The 23,668-nt window shown below is 39.4% G+C and overlaps 1 protein-coding gene across 1 annotated transcript in view; it reads left to right on the plus strand.

Moving 5' to 3' along the window:
• Positions 1-22,532, plus strand: part of LOC103480179 (RAS guanyl-releasing protein 2) — a 62,471-nt gene extending 39,939 nt beyond the window's left edge. The window contains exons 12-17 of the mRNA XM_008435049.3: positions 1,713-1,828; positions 1,918-2,059; positions 11,825-11,861; positions 16,267-16,425; positions 17,746-17,808; positions 22,181-22,532. Coding sequence (XP_008433271.1) covers positions 1,713-1,828; positions 1,918-2,059; positions 11,825-11,861; positions 16,267-16,425; positions 17,746-17,804 — 513 coding nt within the window. The 3' untranslated portion in view covers positions 17,805-17,808; positions 22,181-22,532. The remainder of the gene's footprint in view (positions 1-1,712; positions 1,829-1,917; positions 2,060-11,824; positions 11,862-16,266; positions 16,426-17,745; positions 17,809-22,180) is intronic.
• The last annotated feature ends 1,136 nt before the right edge of the window (positions 22,533-23,668 follow it).

Consider the following 23,668-nt stretch of genomic DNA (forward strand, 5'->3'; position numbering starts at 1 on the left):
TCTGATTCTGCAGTAGCGGCTGAAAGTGACATTTCATGTTTCATATAGTAGCTACACTGACGTATTTAATTGATCCTTGTTCGAATTGTTCACTGCAAACCAGCTGCTAGCTTGCATTTTTGGATAATAATGCTAATTAGCGACAGGGCTCGAATAATTTAAGGTGCAAATGTACCAACTACTCTTATGTTCTCCATGGAACTCCACTTAAAAAGAAGTTGAAGTTTTCCACTGAGGGGAACTAAAGTGTTTTGTTTGCAGACTGTCATAACACAGAGGCATTCGCTGGTGGAATCTCGTGCTGATTTTCTTCTGTGTTTGCAGGTTTATACGTCCTAATTACCCGCATTCACAGATGCATCACGGTGCTAAATTTGGTCCATTGTTAGTTTAAGTCCATCGCCAATTGTCATCTTTCATGTGCCAGCAGAAGAACTGTGGTTTCATGCAGAAGATGTTTTGGTTTCATTACATTGTCAGGCTATAAATAAATCCTGCAGGCCGGCTGATGTGACTGTGACAGTTTCCTGCTTTTACCACTCCAGTCTGAACGCGGTTATTACAGCGTTTTCCACTAAAATTGTGGCCCGGTTGCCGCTGCCAGGGCTTTCTTCACTTGACGTGAAAAACACTGCAGTCAGAGCCCCTTTTAGTCGCCACCGAGTAATTAAAACAGCAAACCCAGGGAGCTAAAACTCGAATGAAAGATAAACTGCTGCACCACACAAGCACTAATATAACCTCTTTAGAACAGGTCTGGCAAAACTTTTAATATCACACAATTAAATGTTATTATTAGAGTTGGAATGAGATCTTATGGCATGAAATCATGGGATATTAAAATGTCATGATGTTTCTCCTCATTAACACATTGCTGTCCAGTTACTGCCTGCGTGTCGTGCTGCCTCTTCACTTTTTAAAGGTGGTTAAACAAAGTTTTAATAAGGATGTTTAGACTTATACAGCCAAGATATTGAAAGCTTTTTCCTAAGGGTGCACTGATTGCAGTTTTCTGGCCGATCCCCAATTACCGATCTATTAAAAATCCTGACCTGCGGATTTTGATTTTGGCCTGGTTTTCACTCAGGTAGCGCATAGATTTTTAACATTTTCTATACAGTGTAAAAGGGACAAAAGAATCAAATGAGCAACCAGGTCAGCAGCTGAAATTGTCTGGTGAAACAAGATAACACTGTTATCATTAGTTCTGAACCTGCATATAAGAGTGCAGGTTCAGAACCTGCACTCTTATTTTGAAGTAACTCTTATTTTGAAGTAAGAAAGGAAGTAGTTTATGAGACGTCAGATTCATCTTCTAAGGACGTGCTCCTAACCCTAACCCATCGACCGCGGAGACAAAAAGTGAGCAGCTCAGAAATACACACAGGTCTTGAGATTTATTCCCACCATTACCTCGGTCTATGTCCTGTCGCCTAGCAACCAGCAAACCATGAAGAAGATGGGGTGACAGGAAACTGCCATCGCTCAACAAACCAGAATAATATCATACCACACTAATTAGAGGCAGCTTGAAACACAGTTTGTGAAAAATAACAAATTGAAGACTGAAATTTCTGTAAAATATTGTTTGTATTCAGATAATCTTCTCATTATTAACCTACTTTTTAATTTTTGTCACACCCAGTTTTTCAGGTTTTTCTTGCATCAAATTTTATGCTATCCTCCATGTTAATTAATTTTTTTACCTGCAGAGTGTCTTCAAGAACTTTGACACGGATGGTGACGGCCACATCTCCAGGGACGAGTTTGAAGCGATCAGGAACAATTTCCCTTACCTCAGCAAGTTTGGAGAGCTGGACAAGAACCAGTGAGAATCCACCAGTTAACACACGTGATAAAGTTAGCAACGTCAGTGTGTGTTTACAGTCTGTCTCTTCCTTTTGCATCCGATCGCAGAGACGGGAAGATCAGCAGAGAGGAGATGATCGACTACTTCTTGAAAGCCAGTTCACTGCTGAACTGCAAGATGGGCTTCATCCACACCTTCACAGAGACCACCTACGTGAAGCCAACGTTCTGCGAGCACTGCGCTGGCTTTGTAAGAAACCACTAATAACTTACTCTTACTGATTATATCTCTCTTTGTCAGAGTGAATGATGTGAATCCATGACCTGATGGAAGGTTTTTCTGCTCTGTCGCAGTCCAGATGTTACACTGTTCACTCCTGTTTTAGGGGAGATGCATAAGAGACAAAAACACTCATGAAAATTTGTGATCATGATTTATCATTGTCTTAAAAAAACAAAACAAAACTGGCATTATTGGAGAAGTAATTTTTGTACCATTTTCTCCACTGTTACACAAATATCAGTACATTTGTTTTAACACATTTGTTTTATTTATTTTCAAAAACAGAACGAACACAACACAGAGTTGGTGGAGTTAAATACAAACTGACGTTTGAGGAGCTTAAAGGAAAAACAAAAAAACAACAAAAAAAATTGGGATGAGGAAAGAGTGAAAAATAAAAAATGAAACAAAAATAATTGAATAAAAGAAATAACTAAATACATAAGTACATAAATGTAATTTATCATTAAATACGAAAAGTATGGCACCCAGAAGAAGCCAGTTTAAAATAAGAATGTTTTCTGAGAACAGTGTTTGTTTCACCAGGAATGCTAAAAATTCTAAAAAAACAACAACACAATAAACAGTTTTTCATGATCATTTTTATCCTTATCACAATAGTGCCACAAAATATCTTGATAAAATTCTGAGTCCATATGAGCCACCTCTACACGTTATCAGCTGTAACTGTTAAAATAGACGGGCCAACCTTCAACATCGAGAAAATAATATGGTTTATATTACATTATCTTATATGTGAACAAATATAAAAAAATCAAACTGACATGAACAGCCATGTGAGCCAAAACCTGAGTATTTAAGTCCTCCTTTCTTAAAACTATTCTGACTGTTTCTATCACCAAATATATCTTAACATGCTTTAACACACACATGCTGTTAAAAAAAAACCTCATGTCTTTGCTGAAGATGTTTTCATCCCAACATTTTGCTGAAAGTGTCAAAGCTGATGTTCGCATGTTTAATCATTAGTGGACGAATCTTACAGAAAAAGTCTTTTTCCTGCTTCATGACTTTTTCACGTCACTTTGAACACGATCGTTTCTGATGAGTGTTTCGGCTCATCAGTACCGCCTGATTTTCTCTGTGTGCAGCATTTCTACTTAGGCTAGTAAAATCTGCAAAAGTTGTGGATTTAGTTTCAGTATTTTCTAGGATAATTATGGATAAAAAAATAATATTGAAAAAGATTTGAATTTTCAGATTTTGTTTCTTACATTTTGTCTAAGTTGTCTAACTTCTTTAGGTCCTTTATTATTTGCTAACTTTCTTCTTTGTGTCCCTGTGTAGGAGTTTTCTACCTTTCACATCTTTTCTTTTAACCTTGCTCCTTTCCCTCTTTGTGTTTCCTATCTCTCTTTTTCATTTCCCCCCTCTTTTTTCTTTCTTTTTGTACCTTTCTTTCTTTTTTCTTTTTCTTTCTTCTTCTTATATAAAAAATACATTTTCATCACTTATGATGTATTTGCAACTGGAATTTTTAAATTTAAAACTGAAAATCTCCAGAAACCAATTTATCACCAACTTGACATAAAACGTCTGTAACTCCTGTCAGTGGATCTTTAAAATGATTTTTGTTTCATGCTTTACTCCTTCAGGATGTATCGATCTTTGCTTTATTCGCCCATATTTTATTGTTGATCGCTTTCATCCCGTCTGTCGATACCAGGTGTCATTTCTTTTCAAAGGTCAAAGGTCAGACACGCTCACCATGTCATCTCATACCTAGTGGGGTGAGAGCGGGGGACTATTTGCACATCATTATTTGCCTCCACAGTCGTGATGGAGCTTCTCTCCCAGGCTTTTTCTCCGTGTCAGGTCAGGCCAATGCCAATTACTATGAGCTCCAGTTGCATTCCGGGAAACATAGAAGAAAGGTAATTGGGTGAGATGATAACCCTCGTCTGTGGCAGTGTCACCTCTGTGTGTGTGTGCGTGTGTGTGTCCTTGACATGCCTCCCGAGGAGCTGTGTGTTGTTTTGGGAGTCAGGAAGAGGAGCGTGGCTTTAGTCGGCTCTGGATGTTTCTGGTCGGTCTCTTTGTGTTGCGTTCAGGCGGCAGAGTGCCAAGAAGATTATATGCACAGACTTTCATTAAAACTCCAACACCGCTGCTGTACACACATTTATTCTCCGGGGAGGCTGACATTTTCCACTCATCCTGAGGGGAAATTCAGAATAGAGAGCATGGAGAGATAAGGACTCTGTGCTTTGAACAAATCCGTGCGTCTGCGTGTGTGTGTGCGTGTGTGTGTGTGGCAGAGGTAGATACACCAGCCGCATCCTCGTCTGCCCGCTTTGTACCTTCCTCTTGGCTCCTCTGCAAAAACAATATTTTCCCCTGCAGCCTGGTATTTTATTTTATTTTTTTGTTCCAGCACTTGTTTCAAATATGCTGCTCGAGTGGAACCAGGCCTCCAGTAAACACTGCAGAGTTCACACTCCCTCCCACCCCTAGTGTTTCACACACACAAACACACAAACACACACACACACACGCACGCACACACACACGCACACGCGCGCGCACACGCACGCACACACACCCCTACACACACACACACACCCACACACACACAATTCAGATCATCTGAATCTTGTGCCACTCCGCCCGCAGCCTCCTTCGGTCCTAATTAATGGCTCGCAGATGAGTTTTACTAAACACACAGAGCGAGCAGACACGCAGCAGAATGTGTATGTCGGCATCTCCAGAGGACGCTAAAGGCTCGGAGTGTGTCTGTAAGACAGACTGCATCTCAGAGTCTCTTTGAGCTCCTCACAGTTTAGTTAGCATGAAATCTAAATGAGCTGGGCAGACTGGGTCCACACACATCATTTAGTCATAAAAAAGAAATGTTCAGTTTGTGGAAAAGAAAACTTGTTTCAGTCACTAATTTCAACCACTAGCTAAAAAGTTTGTTGCTTTAAACCTAAAGCGCTAGGCCAGCACGGAATTTAGTGGAAGCTAATGCTAAAGCGCTAAAATGCTAACTTTATTTGAAATCATCTGCTCTTAATAGACTTCAACCCTCAAACACCAATTTCATTTTTACATTATATTTTACACGTTCTATAAAGCCCTTAGTTATTGTATTTGTTTATATCTTAAGCTCTATTGTTTTAATTTGTTAATGTTTCTTGTTTGAAATAAGGGTATTGGGAAAAGATGGAAAAAGAACGTGAGCAGAGGAAACGTTACCGTTTTCAAAATAAGAGCATAAATACTGCATGTCTAACCACTTGACAAATTCATAACAGTCAAAAACAAAAACGTCAACACAGATGTCAAACTTTATTCAGATAGTTAGCAAAACAGACGAGTCAATTAGAGCTTTAAAATGGATTGGGAAATGTTGAAAAGCTATTTGTGCTAAGTGATGTCAAACTAAGAGCAAAAGAGCCAAATGAAAAATTAGCTCTTCTTTCTGCACATTTGCAGGTTGGCAGAAGTGAAATTCATAAAATTATTTTTTAGCAATGTTGTTTTCAAACAAATCCTTAAAAAAGAGGTTAACGTCATTACAAATACAAAATTACGAATAACCAACAACCTTTTCTTTCAAAGCCGACCTGAATGTATTTCAGCTCGACTAGACGTAGCAAACAGGAAAGAATGATTCAGATTCTGATCTTGTAAAGGACAATAGACGAGAAAATACTAATCAGAAAAATGTTAAACACTCTGTTAGTATGTTTTGGGTCTATAATGGTTTACTGTTCTTCTCGAATAAAGTTCACTGTCACATATCAGCCGACTGAGGCATTGAAGTTGCTGAAACGTCCCTTTAAATGATTCATGCTGGATCATTGTGAGGTGCAATTGTCCTATTTATGGATTCTGCTGTTACGAGGTCAATATCTTCCTCAACCACTGCAAAAAGTCACCTTTCATGTTCAAACATTGGGTATATATTAATTAAAATAAAATGATCTGCCAACAGAGCAAGAAAATGAGACTTGTCAAGACTTTCCTAAACAAGTTTTTAAAAAAAACCATATATGTCTGTCACCATAACAAATTTTGCTGGACGATATATTGTCCCAGAAGTTATTGTGATAAACAATACAATTGTTGTTTTAAGACTATTTTCAAGTGATGGTAATGGCATAAATAACGCAAGAACACATTCTGAAAGATCAATGAACTTTAAATTCTAATGAACATTTAACACTGGAACTGGAAGACATTTTAAATACCTAAAATAAATATAAAAAAACCAAAAACAAATTATGAAGTCTGCGTAAGCGACTGACCAGACTGAGGACTTTTATCATTTAGTTTTAGGTGGAAATGGGGGAGAAAAAAAGAGAAAAACAAGAAATCATGCAAGTGGAAATCATTGAGTTTGTTTTAATTTGTCGTGTGATTAATTGTTTTTTTTGCTTTTTGCAACAGCTCTGCCTGAAAATCCCTTAAAATTTGTGTACTTTCATTAAGAACAAGACAATTTTTACTTATTCAAATAAGATAAAATGGGACTTATTTCCAGAATGTGCTGAAAAATATTCTCGAGAAAATCCTACTTGACATCTCACGCATTATGTTTATATATTTCTAGCAGCTTAAGTGGGTGGATCAATTAGAGTTCTCTTTAGCTTATTTCACAGAAACATTGTTTTCATTAAATAGAATAAAATAAATCTACATTATGCCAGAGCACAAGCTTCAGTCAGAGCTCTCTCTATTTCAGACCCTGTTCTCTCATCATTAGCCTCAGACGCTCTGGCAAACACATGCTAATTATTGCAGGTTTATCCATGGAGGAGGGAAGTATTGAGAGCATCCTTTTTTTGGATCTAATAACATGATTTGTCCTTAGAAAAAAAAAGAAAAAAAAGCAGATAACGAATCAAAGCAGCCCACTGCTGCTGGGCCCATCTATGTTAACGTGACCGCTGCAGGCCAAACCGGCGTAGCGCTGAAAGTGAAACGTAGATGTTTCCAGGTCTGACCTGCCAGAACTGCTGTTGCCGCTTAGCTGCTCCAGGGGCGACGATGTGAACATGAAAGCAGCAGGTTTATACATGTATTAAAGTCTCCTTTTAGAATTTCACACACAGGTTTAGTGAGGCTTTGATAAAACTGCTACAAATACAACATTTCAGTACTCCAGCAGGCATCCATCCTGGTTCTAACACTTCATTTCCTTTTATCTTGCATATGACTCCCTCTTCCAGATACAACCTCCTTGAAAAGGCTAAACTTGCCTTGGTCATACCCAAATGCTAATAAATCAGGGTTTTGCAACCTTTGCTAACCGACTTTTGGAACAAAATAGTTTGTTTTCATCATAGCTACTGTAGGAAATTTCCGAAATTTAGGAAAGAACAGTCATTTTTACTTTTGTTTTAAGGTTTAATACATTTTCTTCATTGCAACATTTAAATTTAAAGTAAAATGATTAAAAAAAAATTGTGTCATTCTTTGCAGAAATGTATGTAAATGTTGGACAAAAACACCTAGGAAAAACTGGTAAGCTAAAGTGTTTATGGAATTTTTAGTATTTTTGGCCAAAGTCATTGAGTGCCACAGGCTGCAGATGTCAGCAATAGATAAATTAGTTCTTAAGATCCATCTGCATGAATCTTTCGTCACATCCAGACTTCTTTGGTCTGCATCATGTGAAAAATTAAGGTAGTTTCCACATATTTTACAAAAAGACACATTGTTCTGGAGCTTTCTCAGCAGAGAAAGGTCAACATCGTAACGTTAAGTCACTGTGAGCTCTTAGCAGCTATGTAAGAAAAGTACTAAGACCATCAGTGGCTAAAGATCTTATTTTGTGTTTTTACCATATTGATACGCTTCAATGGCAACTTTTTATTGGGTGGAAAATTAAAAGAAAGGAGTTTAAAAAAAGTCAGCCTGAAAAAAAAGTAGAATTTTGATAAACTGTTCATTTAAATACAATTAGAATTAGCATGCTAATTCAAAATCTAGCGGAGAGCTGAAGAGTCACATAAACCAATAAGTGTGCAGCTGAGCGATATTGCGACTCCTGTGTGAGCTTCATTGTGTTTCACTGACTCCAGCAGCACCAAAGGTCAGTGTGTGTAGGCTGAGCTGTGATGATGCCGGTGTCTAGATGTTTGTCTTCTCTTTGTTGCGCAGCCCCTGCCTGTGTGGTGTGTGTGTACGTTTGTAGCTAGCGGCGTATTTGTTCTTATGGCTTCTCTGTAGTGGTGTGTGTGTGTGTGTGCGGGGGTGTGTGTGTGCGTGTGTTTGTGTGTTTGGAGAGGTCAGGATATTTTGTGCCTCCTCAGATGTGCCAGTGCTGTGTGTGATCTCCAGCTCAGCTCTTTCATGTTATTGTCCCCCCACCCTCCCACACACACACACACACCCCAGCCCCTCCACTGCTGCACCCCTCTTGATCTGGGCCCCCCTCCACCAACCCCCTCTACTCTGCTTCTACTCTGGCCCCCGTCTCACCTCATTTCTCTGTTCAGTTTTGGAAATTCAGATATGAAGTGAATGGGTATTTTAAAATGCGTATCTAAGCTTTTTTCTGTTTTCAACACATTTTTTGAGTGTTTTCACTCCTGATAGTTTGGTAGACTCGGTTTGATTGGGAACCAAAAGTGCAACATTCCTTACAAGTTTTAGCTCTTGTGGTTTGCTTCTCAAACGTTTAGAAAGACCTTTTCAACTCCTCACCTGTGGTGGCGCTGCACCGAGAACTACTGAAGGAAACAACACGAAAACGTCCGAAGAAGATACGAATGCATCTTCCTTCTACATGTAATAGCAAAAATGGAAGATGTGGGATTTTTCTTTTGTTTTTGGCTAAAAACCGCGAGCCATTTCTCCTGGTAACGGAAAACTAGGGCGGTTGTTTTGGTTGTATTTACCCAGAATGCCCTGCGCTGTAGTTTTTGTATCTACATACGCATTCAAACCCCACCACAGTTCACTTCAACCGAACCAAGACAGATCAGAGTTTTTGGTCTGCAGCAGAGTTCCATCACACATTCTCACCTCCCAAACGAACCGGACTTTCTACACAAACGAACTGGAGTTTAATTAAAGCGGACTGAACAGAGTGCGTTTGATTTTCTTTCATTCAATTTCACAGTTCAACAAAAACTAAAATTATAAGAGATTATAAACAGAAGGCAGCGGCTCCCCCATTTTCACCAAAATCTCCTAAAGTCTCCTGAATCGTAACAAGTGACACATGGTTCTGAATATTTTTTAGTTGAAAAAAATCTGACATAACTGGCATGCACATGAGTGCAGCCGCTTTAATCGAATACCCCTGAATAAAATCAGATACAACTGAACTTATATTCCACTATTACACATTTTTTAGATACCCCCACTCAGTTACTCAGTTATTTCTTTAGATCTAAATTTATTACTTTTAAATAATAACTGTACAGTGTTATTCTAACTGTCCTTATTACAGTTTTTTTTCTGTAACTATTCTATCCCAAACTGCCTTCAGAAATCACTTTGTGTCTGTTTGTTGGCTTAGTAGAAATGAACAGCACAGGGATTACATTTCTAGGTACAGGTGCTGTACCTAGAAATTCTTCTTCTTTCTTTGTACCCACTTTCTCCTTCAAATAAATCAGAAAGTGGGTTTGTTTCGGTTTGGTGTCCTTCAGTTCTGTCCTGTTCCCTGAATCTGTCACTAGATGTCCCCAGCTACCCTCTCCTGCTCTCTGCAGCATCACGTCATCATGTCCTCTTCATCACTAGCCTGAGTCTCTCCTGCCAGCACACACACAGTCCTTCCTCAGATCCTCGCCCCACTCCCTCTTCCATCCAACTCTCCGTTCTCTGTGCTGGATCTTCTCTGTTGCTCAGCTTAACAGTTTTGACATGTTTCTCTGAATTATTATTTTGACCAAATTGTCCTAATATGACATTTTAATTGGTGTTCTGCTGTCAAGCTAAACTCGTAGTAGTTGCTACTGAATATTCATCTTTTTCACGCCTGTTTTTGTCGTGTTTCCAAAACACTTGTTTCCAGATAGTGTGGCATAAATGTCAGCACTCCTAGCAGAAGGAAACAGCCTCTGCTGTTCGCAGTTCATCCGTTTTAAAAATAACCCACTTTTAGAAACGTGTCAGTCTTTGGTCTTTTAGGATAATTGGAATTTTCAAGATATTTAAAGATCCAAACTGCCAGTTATGAAATGAGACAATTATTTCAAATTTGTCCATTTTTCATTATATTTCCATCAGCTTTATTGCAAGGTTTATGTAACACAAACAAGGAATTTAACTCTCCTTCCATGTGCATTTACTGTATATGAAGGGACATAAAAAATAAAACTTTTTTGTAACTAAACATCCGTCATCATGCTCTGTAGGACCCATCTGTCATGTTGCAGCTGGAGGATCCTGCTGAGATGGAGTGATGTGAGGATGCTGCTTCTCTTTGAGAACTATAATTATCATCATTCAAAATACTATTTTCTTTCAGTTATAATTGGACAGTTTTTGTACAAGTAAAACACCTGAAACCCTTATTATAGAAAGTGTTTCTCTATATAATCTCTATTTAAAATTAATATTTGTAGGGAACCTGGGTGTGTTCGTTCTGTTTTTGAAAAACAAGAACAAATATTCAACTCTTGCTCAAAGTTGATCCAACTGAACCTGTTCAGTTCCATGAAAGCTGGAGGTGAAAGTTAATGATTAATCAGGGCTAATCCGCTGCCTTCTTGGCGTCTGCTGAACGTCTTCCTGTTCCTGACTGCTTAGCGATGTTGCATTCACTGATTCATTGATTCACAGCTGATATGTGCGCTGGAAAAATATTGCTACCTTTACCTTTAGTGAGAGACGGCGCTAGCTAAAAAGTTAGTTGAGCTAACACCGAAGCTCTAATAACAAACATTAGTTCCACTAACATTACAACATTACACAAACACAGTATTTAACGGAAGTTGATGCTAAAGCGCTACACCAATGCAACATTTAGCAGAAGCTAATACTAAATTGCTAATGTGATGCTTAGCAGAATGCTAAAGTGCTAACTTCAATTAAAATAATATCTGCCCTTGAAACACCACAACCGTTGAACATCAATTTAATTTTGACATTATTTCCATGTTCTATAATGGCCTTAGATATTGTATTTATGTTTATGTCTTGTTCTCTGTTGTCCGGATTCTATTTTGTTTCTGTTTGTTTCTTGTTTGAAATAGTTATTAGTGAAAAAGCAGAGAATGTGAGGAGAGGAAGCAAACTGTTGCGCAAAAAGATTATTCTACTGAAAGTTTACAAAACAGCCAAAATATATAGGTAGTGCTTTGAAATTTATTTGTAATTTTTTATTTAGGGGTACCTACGTGTGCTAAACATTTTCAAAGTTAGCTAAAGCGCTAAGCGCATTAGTGTGTCCACTACTGCCTTTACCATAATGTTACAACCACCGCATTTATGCATTTTGAGAGGATTTTATTTGATAGACCGACACAAAATGGTGCATTATTGTGAAGCGGCAGGAAAAAGATAAAAGGTTTCTCCTTGGTTTTTATTTGTGAAGGATTGTCCAGACCTTGTATTATTATCCTTCTAATTAAAGTTGTCCCAACAAAACACGCTGACGTTTGTGGTTTGTGGAACCTGACAGAATATGACAAAGCTCAATGGGTCACTGCATACCGGTGCGTTTTCTCCATCCATTTCCTTTCAGGTATCTTAATTGCCTGTTCACCAACCTTCTTCTTTCTTTGTCCTGTCCTTTCTTTCTTCTAGATATGGGGCTTTTACAAACAAGGCTACAAGTGTAAAGGTAAGACAACAATTCTCCGAGCCGATGTTCTTGTTCCACTCAGAAGGCTGCCGCCTCCTGAGAATCTCTTGATCCCATTGATCTCCCCTCTTACTCATATACGCATATACAGAGTAAATGTCAAGAACACACAGAGCCACCATCTCATCAGCTGTACAGGATCACTCAGTTTTACTCCATGTCCACACGTAAAGCCTGGATTTGCCCTTCCGGGCCTCCATATAGACTTGTGTTTGACACACACATACACACACGCACCTCCAACATCTCCTCTCCCTTCATAAACACTGACTTAGCCTTCTTCTTTGCACTAGGGAGAGGCTGTCAGTGGTTTGTGTCAAGCTGGTGATGAACTGCAGATGCTACACTCTGGAAATAACACTGTGAATGGAATGTGAGGAAAAACTTAGGGAGTGATGGCAGATCTCGGGAAGTTTTTCGTCTGCTGCGGTTTTAGCAGGAGGCAATTGAAGACAAATGACCGCTCTGCTGGTTTACACCCAGAGTGGCTCGGACGATTAGCTCGTTAGCTTGCAACCAACCGGTCCAGGTATGTTCAGTAAATTCTCCAAACTTTGCAATGGGCAAGAATTCTACTGAGTCTTTTCTGGAAAAAAACAGGGATTTCCTTATCATCCACATGCAATTTCGGTATTAACATTCTCCTCATTCATTTAGGCCTTCAGGTTTGCTAACTGTTGCTTATTAAATCGCTGGCAAGCCTTCATCAAACATTTCCGTCGCATAGCAGCCAGAGTAATTAGTGTTCGCTGGGACCATTAGACGCAGTTTTTATAACGCTCTGCACCTCGAATGTAGTAGACAAGAAAAATAGACGTGTTTACTCAAAGGCTAATTTGTTCATTAGCACAAACTAACCCCAGAAGTATTCCAAAACCTTTGAACTTTTCCACTTTATTTTTTCACGTTGCAAACACAAAGCAGTGCCGGAATGTGAGGCAAACCTTCTAGGAATAAATGACTGGAAAGTGTGGATTGGCGGTTAGCATCTAACTGTGCAGTTTAGGTCAAAATGTGTTCATAGTTGATTTTAATATAGATTATGTGGAAAAGAGTGTACATTTTGGATTTGCTAGATGTTCTCCATGCACTTCCAAATGTTTTGCTAAAAATTTCAAAAGAGGTAAAAAAAAAAAACTCAAAAAAACAAAAAATTCCAAATACATTTCAAAAAATGTAAACTTGTGAAATGTAAACATTTTTAAGTCACTCATTTCAGTAATAAATTATTTACTGAATGAAATATTTCAAACTTTTGCTTATTATTTTTATAGTAACTGACATTAAGGTAGTTACTTGAAATGGTATATGCTATATATGTTTTCCACGCTATGTGTGTGGAAAACATAATACTTCCCCTTTAAGAAAGTAAAATCAATCCAAGTTCACGTTTTTAACCGATAAAAGGACGGTCCACATTTGGCTTTTGGTATTACAGAGAAGGCTAAGTGTGGGTCAAACACAATCACACCCATAAAAAGGACTGATGTCTCTGCAGTGGGTACACCCACACCCACACACCTCCCACCCATTCAACCCTCCTGCTCCCCCCACACTTTCCAATATCCTCTCCACTCAGAGGCCTGTAGTCTGACTGGGAGTTTCAGTGTGTTCTGGCTTGTTCCATTAATGAGACCGGAGGAAGTCAATGAGAGAGGCCCACAGCCATTCATCCCCATTACCATTGTTAGGCTGTACTCAGGGAGGGAGACAGAGCGCCAGGGGTGTAATTGAAATGAATCACCCACTGTGGCGCAGTGCAGGAGTGGGAGGACTCTGACTGCGAGTGGGTTGCTGGGATGTGTGTGTCGGAGCAGCAGATGTCAGGCATTTCAGACTTAACTATAGGAAGCCTCTAGGTGTGTGACTGGGTGCAGTGCTGTCACAGTTCATTCTAACTTTTACTCCAACACACAGCCACAGAAATAGCCCTGATTTGGGGGGTTTTCAGACTTTTTCAGTCAGCTTGACATTTCTGCAGCAGCAGCTTTCGCTTTTTTTTTATTGAGAAATATTTGATCCGACTCCCATATCTGTCTCTCAGACATTCCACTTACAGCTGTTTAAGTCTTACAGAGGCATCCACACATCTAGAACTTCTTCACATTTTGTCAGAAACTTCAACTGATTTTATTAGGTTTTTATCCATCAAACATGAAGTAGTGTGTTTTGGTGGAGTAGGACAAAATGGATACATGGCTTTCAGCGTGTCAGTACTCTGTAGAGCCACATTTTGCTACAGAGTCTTTAGGGAATGTTACTATCAGCTTTGGACATTTGGAGGATTTTAGTTTTTGTTAGAGATGAGCGTATCGATCCAAAGTATTGATACGTCCACCAAATATCAGATCTATTAGTATCCAGTATTGCATACTTTAGTTTCATATTCTCTCTTGACATTTTGTATAATTTTTTTGTATTGTTTCAATTTGCTTTCAAATTATAATTTTGTTGCACTTTGTTTATTTAAGAAAAATGCACACAAGTCATGTTACATGATATGTTATACCTAAATAAAAAGTTTAAAGTATCGATATTGGTATTGGTGATACAGGCCCTTTATCTACTTGGTATCGAATCAATTCAAAAACATGCAGTACTGCACATCTATAGTTTTTGTATTTCCAATAGAGTGGTCCAGACGTCCACTGTATTGGACCTCTGGACCAGAGGTGAGCGGCTCAATCCAAAGTATTGATAATGTCGATACCAAATTTTTATCAGTATTGGATCAATACTAGTGTGGTAAGATTGACACTTTAGTTTCAGATTCCCTTCTTTAATTTTATTTACTTTTGTTTTATAGTTTCCCAACTATACTTTAAAAAATGTTTCTTTTGTTTTTATAGTCTCTGTTTATCATATTAATATGCTATTAACATATTTTGTAGACATCTACCAACTTTGTCCAAATTCTATCTTAAATTTTAACAAAATAATCCAAAAGAAAAAACACAAAAACACCTAGCAGTCAAAAGCTCATTGATATATGAAATTTGAATAATAAAAAGTATTGATAACAGTGTCGGTATTGGCAATATTGGCCCAATACTAATTTGGTATCAGATTGATAGCAAAATATACACCATCTCACAGCTCTAGAGGACATTTACCTATTTGCGGCTCAGTATTCACAAAATTGTGGGGTTTTCCTAAATTAGTTGCGGAAAATTTTCCTTTTCGCTCGTTTTCTTCTAGATCATTTTGAAAATATTAGAAAGAAAATGCAGCTTGGAAAGCTGAGGAATCAAGGCAGTGCTACTTAACAGGCCATTGGCTGTCGTTAGCCAATCAGATTGGCTGCACCACTCAAAAGTAGAAAAAAGACTGTGGATGCTCGCATTTGAAGTAGCACTATGACAGTATACACTGTGTATTAATGCATATTAAGATAAGATGGTGTTTGAAGTATTACAATAAGCAGTTAGAACAATTTCAGAGGGAGTACTAAGTATTTGCAAATTGTAGCTTTTTGCGGGTGACTGTGGCCCCTAACCAGCATGAATACTGGGTGTCGTTCAAATTAGAGGTGAATGATACTGCATGTTTTGGTATCGATCTGATACCAAGTAAATGCAGAGCCAGTACCGATGCCAGTATCAATACTTTATACCATTTAGGTTTGATATATCATCATTCTTCTGACTTTAGGATGTTTTTGTTGTTTTTTCTTTTGAATTATTGTGTGAAAACCAAGGATAGAATTTTGACCTAGTTTATATCTGTCTAGTCAACGAACATATTAACATGATAAACAGAAACCATTGAAAATAAGGCAAGTCAAAACAAAATGTTTTGATGCGATCTTAACACGCTGCTATTGATCCAATCTAGAAATGGATAATTTTCTTATTATTTTGTATCAAACCACCCACCTCTGGCTCAAATTAGGTCTGAGTGGATGGAGAGTTTCTGTCAAAAATGTGTAAATTAAAAGTTTCTAAGTGTAACATGACATACTAGGGAAAAGTTCAAGGCTCACAAATCATTTTTAATATAACTCAAGGTAAATATTCAGTTTTCTCGCTTCCTCGCTGGGTGACCCACCACTACTGCTCCCGCTCCTCTCAGACTCGCCCCAGTTTACAGAGTTACTGTTGAGTACGGTTGACCTGTCTGTGTGTGTGTGCCGGTGCTCGTGTGTCTGCATGCCGTGCCAAAGCACCTTTCTGTCGCCACTAGCTTACCCCCATGTTTCGGTTTGGACCCGTCCCGTTGTCTGACCCTGTCTTTCCTCTTCATTCCCCCGCCACCCCAAACAAACGGACATTCCCTTATTGCCGATCCTCCCTGCCTCTCCACCCGACTCGCCGTCCTCTCCTCCTCTCCCGACACCTGTCCCTGCCGGCGTCCTTCGCCCGCCGCATCAAACCTCCGGCTGCAGCCTGCGGGGTGAACTGCCACAAGTCCTGCCGCAGCCGCCTGGCCGTGGAGTGCAGGAAGAGAACCAAGAGCATCAGCCATGAGACTCCGCCTGCCCTGCAGGCCCGGTCCTACAGCTTCCCACCACCTGCAAACACTCCGCCCAGCCTGCAGAACACAGGTGAGGACGACGGCGCATTAGCACCAGTGTGGATGGAAAAGAAGGGCTACGTTTCTGACAAAAACTCTGAAATTTTTTGGTTTAATCTCAGAAACTTTCTAGAAGAAACAAAGGAATTTCTGGGTTTGAAAAGTTTAAAATTAACTCGAAATAATTTGAATTTTTTAGATTAATCTCAGAAAATTTCTAGCAAAAGAAAAGAAAAATTCAGAATTTGAAAAGATGAAAATTTGCTAAAAAAATTTAGAAAATTTGAGGTTAATCTCTGAATTTTTAAAGAAAAAACAAAGGAATTTCTGGGTTTGAAAAGTTGAAAATTTGCTCAAAATAATAGAAGCTTTGAGATCAATCCCAGAAATTTTCTAGAAAAAAACTTTTGAGAGATTAATCTCAAAATTTCTGAGTTTGTATTCACTCAGTATCCAGTCTGTGTCAACATTCCCAGTATCTCACACCTCTTTGTTCTGTGAATCTTTCACAATGACGGAGGAGATTCAAACCAGTTGCCTTTTTTGCCTTAATACTTGTCTTATTTGATGCTGAAAATGAATTACGTGGAAAATGTTTTTTTATTCTCTAGTGAATTTGTTTGGGGCTGCACAGTGGTGCAGTTGTTAGAGCTGTTGCCTTGCAGCAAGAAGGTTCTGGGTTTGATTCCCGGCCCCGGTCTTTCTGCATGGAGTTTGCATGTTCTCCCTGTGCATGCGTGGGTTTTCTCTGGTTTCCTCCCACAGTCCAAAAACATGTATAAATTGTCCCTAGGTGTGAATGTGTGTGTGCATGGTTGTGTATCTCTGTGTTGCCCTGCGACAGACTGGCGACCTGTCCAGGGTGACCCCGCCTCTCGCCCGGAACGTTAGCTGGAGATGGGCACCACCAACCCTCCCGACCCCACTGAGGGACAACGGTGTAAAGAAAATGGATGGATGAATTTGTTTGATGACCGGAAACATTAAAGTGATCATAACAGAAAAAAATCCATACAAATCATTTTCTAGAGCTCTAAATTAATCTATGCCATAAATACTAGCAAATATAGCAGGGTATTTATGTTAAAATTTATGCATTAAAATAAAAAATAATAGTACAACCTAGTAATTGTGTGCAAATACTGTTGTATTTTTATTCATTCACGTGGTGAGCGAATAGAGTATAATTAGCAATGAAAATATAATTTGCTTATCACAGGGAAACTTTTTCTCTCTGGCTGATTGGAGGACACAGGATTTCCAGATAATTGAACCAGAATGCCGTAAAGATCCGGCCAGTGCTCAAGGTGTTCTGGGCTCTCAGTCTTCTCTTTCTCTCTGTCTCCATCAGTCATTGCAGAAGAGGACATAGAGACGGTCGAGGAGGGAGTATTTGATGTCCATCTATAACCAGGTGAGAGAGACGCTCGCTGTTATTGCATCCCTCTTCTGCGTATCGTTGACGTCTCTCCACGTTTTGCAGATTTCCCATAGCAGTAATTGATTTTCACTCTTGTTAATAACTACCTGTTTGGCTCTGGATGACTCCTGAAGTCTCTGTGATATCTGTTGGGCAAGGCAGAGAGCGGTCAGGCTGAGGCTCCTGGTAGAGCCCACAAGATGTTCTTTCACATGTAAAACACTGAGGGGAAAAGTCATGGCGCACTGCTGTCTCCTCTGCTTCTGCAGTTATTTGACTTTTACCATCATCTTTATTTCTGCCCTGGATTCACGAAGCACGTTGCTCTAAAGACATGTAGGAGCAATCCTGCAGAATTATGCAGTTGGCAATTATTTTTGTCAGGTATGCGTCCTCTCTTCAGGCTCCAAACACAGCAGAGGCAGAGGTGTCTGAAGACAAACAAAAGTTTGCACTTTATAGTTATTTTATTTAAAACAAAACCTCTGCAGTCGACCACCAGTAAAGAAATGAAATTGCACTCCTGGATTGGTTGATTTTCAAATGCCAGTCCATAGCATGTCAGTGGCTTTGACTTGGTATTTCAGCTTCACAAACTGCATTTTCTTTCAAATACTTGAGATATATTCTGTGGAAAAATGCATTAAAAAATTGCATGTACATTCCGTAGACAGATCTGTAAACACTGAGCTGCAAATAGGCCGAGGTTCACTGTGCTGGACTGAGATTTGGTGACTTTGGTTAAGCCAGCGGAGTTCAGTGAACTCGATTTTATGTTCAAGATGATTTGAGGTTTATGATATGCATAATATTCCAGCGTATGAGGCATGCATCTTAGATATTTTGCTGAGATGACTGCAGCAAGGTGCAAACTACACACCTGTGGTCGCAAAATATCAGTTGGTTAGTCTGAAAACACACAACCTGTAATTCTACCAGCCTGATTTGTGTTATGTGAAAAGGCAAAGTGAACTGTAGCAGGCCGGTGGTGGATGATGTTTGTTGGCGATAGCGACAGATACACTTCAGGAGGACGAGCTGCATTATTTTTCATTGATGTGGTTTCTATAACTATGTTGGTCTGATTGGCTGACTGGTTTTTAGAGACAGGTCAGGTTTACACGGTAACCAGAAACAAACACTTTCCCAGTCCACTTAGCGGTACGGCATGGGTCGGTACTCTGTTTTATGGAAAGCATTTCCACTGCCAGTTGGACTCACTGGGCAGGCGGACTTAAACTCAAACAGCTAATGTTGCGTCTGCCAGTGCGACGATAAACATAACCCACTAGTACGTCTCATGTTTGTTGCAAGCAGTGACGTTCTTCTGTCCTCCAATCAGTGGACGGTGATGCCAGTAGTTGACCGTACCCATACAGTACCATTGACCTATGAACTTACAACCAAAGGGGGTCAAGGAATAGTGTGGTACAGTTCAGTTGTACGGGACACTTTTTCAATGGAAACAGACAAAATAGCGATCCGTATCGCTCAATGGAAACGAAGCGTAATGCAATCATCTTTCATAAGTCAACCAGCAGCACAGCCACATGTTACTGTAGTTATGGACATATCCAAGAACAAGAGTCCTGTAATGTTATCCATTAACCGCAGCACAGGTGCTGTTAAGCCCATTTCTTTGCCTCATTTACTTCCTTTAGGATTGTATTATGGAAATAAAGAGATCAATAAGTGAGCTTTAATAACTGTAACCGTGCCAGAAAAACCTTTAGGTCTTCTAAAAGCCTTTGTGGCTTTTGGTCCTTTGAAAAACATCAATGACTCCTTACGGGCTCCAATCACAGCTTGCATATAAATAAATATGAGTTGTGAGCAGTTCAGTCGAATTACGTTCTTTCGTTTCCCAGGCTGTTTGATTTGAATAATTCTTAAAGGCCTTCACAAGTGAAACTAATCAGTGTATTAAAAGAAAAAAGGCAAGTGGAGATAACGGACGGCAAAGAAATTTGCCTAATTTCCCTTTGGAGGAATGACTCTTCTTCTTTTGTACCATCTTACCCCCTCTGAGAATTATCTTACTGCTAAGTCGGAGACCAGTGTTTTCTTAAAAAGGCTAATTAAACAACAAGAATGCAAAATGACATGGTCGTATTCGCCAATAAAGAGGCTGTGGGGCAAAAAATGTATCCACACATTTTGAATACATTGCAGTAATGGATGTTTTCTTTCTGCCTTCAGACATTTTGACTTCATAATAAAGTGATGTTAGAATGCAGCGCCTTAATTCCCACTGAACATTGCCACATTTTCAACCACAAGCTGTCATGTACCTCATTGGGTTTTATGTGTCGGACCAACACAAGCCTGTAAATAGTTGAAGTAGCAGAGAAGCTGCACTTTGTTTCAGCCCACATTACTCTGATGCCCATAAATAAAGTATGTTCAGAAGTCACCAAATCACTAAACAATGTCCACCTGCGTGGGGTTTCATTTTATTTTACACCCAGATGTTCTGTGGCTGTCTTAGAGGTTTGTTTAGAGAACATTGGTGAACCGACGGCATCATGAAGAACAGAGAACACACAGGTCAGAGAAACATCCGGAAGCTGTTCTGGGTACTGGTCATGAGACCCGAGACCTCATGGTCAATGATGTGTCATAAAAGGAAATATTATGAACAAACTGTCTGTAGCACAGTAACTTAGCAACAGAGCAGTGGTGGGCACTCTTCGGCTATCGCTATCGCGCTAATAGCAGAGTTCAGTTTACTCTTTAGCATTTTTGCTAGCTATGAAAACATTTAGCATACTTAGCTTCCCATAAATTGATATTTCCAAATAAATTCTAAAGCATTAATTTACTTCGACATCCATGTTGAGCTGTTGGTTATCGACTGTTAAGAATTCTTCAAGTAGAGACGTTTATTTTCACGCTCGTTTTGAAACGGGTGAAGTGTGTTTACACAGAGGAACGAAGAACTGCAGCTGGAAAAGGTTTCTGTGAAGAATCAACTCAGAGGGAGGAATGAAAACGCTCGCCATATTTTTGCTTTTGTATATTTTGAAAACATACGAACCATGAATCATTTTCATTCCTTTTGCCAACTATGCACCACTTTTTTCTAGTCTATCAAACAAATCATTGTATAATACATTGACGGTTGTTTGTAATGTGACAACGTGTAAAAAGAAAAGAAAAAAGAAAATCATTTGAATACTTTTGCTAATCTTAGTAAACTGGAAGAATTTACAATTTAGCGAATCTTTACACATTTATCTGGCTTTACGTGATCAAAATGGTTGGTTGTCATTTGTAAAATTACACAGCAAAAAGAATTAACAGCAATATTTTTTATTTCTTTAGCCATAGAGAAAAAATTTATGTTCAATTTTCAAAGTCATATTGTCACCATGTTATTCATACATTTATAAATGCCAGAGTTTCAATCTATTTAATTCACAAGCTAGATACAAGCTAGATATGCAGCTAAACAAGTTAGTTAAGAAGTTAAACATTTAACTTACTGACTCTCTCTAGGTGTGAGTGTGTGTGTGTGTGTGTGTGTGTGTGTGTGTGTGTGTGTGTGTGTGTGTGTATGGTTGTTTGTCCTGTCTGTCTCTGTGTTGCCCTGCGACAGACTGGCGGCGTGTCCAGGGTGACCCCGCCTCACCAGGAACGTTAGCTGGAGATGGGCACCAGCAACCCTCCTGACCCACTAAGGGACAAGAGTGAAAGAAAATGAATGAATGAATGAATGGATGGATGGATGGATGGATGGTTGGTTGGATGGATGGATGGATGGATGGAGTTAGTTGGCAAATTAAATATTTAAGTTGCTAAGTATTTGGCCGAGTGCTAAATATCTAGCTTGCTAACTAAAATTTAATAGTTCAAGTTTGTTCATTAGCAAATTAAATATTTAGCTTGATTTCTAAGTATTTAGCTAGCAAGAAAAATATTGAGGTCACATCTAAATATAGACATTTAGTTGGGAAAATATTTACTTTATAACTAAATATGTAGTTAAAATAAATACTTTTAGCTAAAGATTTGTTAAATATTTGCTTTCGAACTTTGACATTTATAAGTATACGAATAACATGGTGAAAATATGACTTTGAAACATGAACACCCATTTTCCCTCTCTGACAGGCTAAAGAAACCAAAACACTGCAGCTCATTTTTTACAGTGTAACTTTACAAACAGCTCCCCCTCACTAATGGGTTATTTAAGACAATGTTGACCTGCTATTAAGTCAAATGCTTCATATTTCCCATGACTCTTCATTCTTACCTCAGACCAGCTGAAGGAGGAAGTGCAGAGCTCAGATCTGACATCCTGGTTTCCTGTTTTGTCCACCTGGTGCAGCTGCCATTATGCTGATGGGTTTCCTGTTTCTTTTAGGAGCCTTTAACTGCAGGCTGTGTTCTGGGAGCGGGCCGCTGTCAGCCCGCAGCCCTCTCCACCCTGAACCCCACCCCCAACCCCAGCCGACGGCGGTGTTCACGACGCCGGATCAGAGACCCGAACCCGGCGGAGAACGTTCTCTCACTAACACGACATGTTAGTGGTAGAACCCTCAACACCGAGGGGGAACACGCTCTGAACACGCTGCCACACGGTGGACTCATGCTGGAACAGCACGCTGTCTTCACCTAAATCGACGGTGCAACGTGTGTGTTGATTCAGTCTGCAGACAGTGTTCATGTTTAGAGATATTGTACGTTTTTTTTTCTGTATTTAAAAAAAAAAACAATCCATAAAATTGTATTTTCTCAGTGAAACTTTAGAGTCAGTGTGCATCTTGAGGTGGATGTCTGCTCTTCTTCAGAACATTAAAGAGGTGCTGTTATTGCCAAGAATGTAAAGCTGCCACCCAGACTAAGCTATTGTCTCCTTTTCTCTGAGATGTTCTTGTTTTTTTTTGTTTTTGTTTTGTTTTCCTCGGTTCTGTTTTCTCAAGTATGTATTTGAGCAGAGCCACAAGGACCCAATTTTGATGTCAGATATATTGTTGCTTTGTGGAAACCGTGACAAAAGCATCTGCTGGGCAGACAAAAGCGACAGCAGACAGGAGACAGTTTAGACGCCTGTAATTAGAGCGCCGGCAAACGCAGCCGTGTTTTTGTCACGTTTCCCTTCGTGTCGGTGGCCGTCCTGTATGAACGCTGTGCCGTTTTCGCCGTACTGTGATCGTGAGCCTAGCAGACAGACAAACGCTGCCGTCACACCAAGAATCCATCCTTCCCTCGCAAATTTGGCAACAGTTTTTTTTTTAAAGGGGTCAAAGCGAGAAAGTGAAACTGAAATCACCTGATGAGGCTTTTTTATTATTATTGTTATTATTATTATTATTATTCGACAGCAACCTGTAGAAAAATATTCCTGAGAATCTTGTATTTTTCCTTTTTTTATTTTTTGTTTCTATTCTGCACGTTGCCTCTGAAGTAACTCTGTAGAGTAGAAGTTTGGTGGTTTCTAACGTAGTGAACTCCAGCGCCGTTACTGACAAACGTGTGCAGCTTCGTTGTGCCTGTGGAGAGATGAATTCAGACGTGGAGCTGCGTTTCGCAAACTGCCGCTTCGTCACTGAATGAGACTCCGTGTTGTTGATTCTTTGCTGCATGAGTGTCTGGCCGTTCAGTGCTGATGGCTGCCTCCTCGCTGTGTGTGACCAGAACCTCGCTACGATGTTCTCTGGTGGCTCCCAAATGATTCATCAGTATTAAAAGCAGCAGCTGTTCAAATAAGTGTTGTGAAAATGTTTGTGATTAATAAGAATATTATAAAGAAAAAAAAAAAAACATGAGCTTGTGTATTTTTTTTTTCATCCATCCATCCATATTCTGTACATACTTGTCCCTCAGTGGAGTCGGGATTTTTTATTTTTAT

Source organism: Poecilia reticulata, chromosome 18, assembly GCF_904066995.2.
Source record: "Poecilia reticulata chromosome 18, P_reticulata-male-v2, whole genome shotgun sequence".
NCBI classification, from domain to species: Eukaryota; Metazoa; Chordata; class Actinopteri; order Cyprinodontiformes; family Poeciliidae; genus Poecilia; species Poecilia reticulata.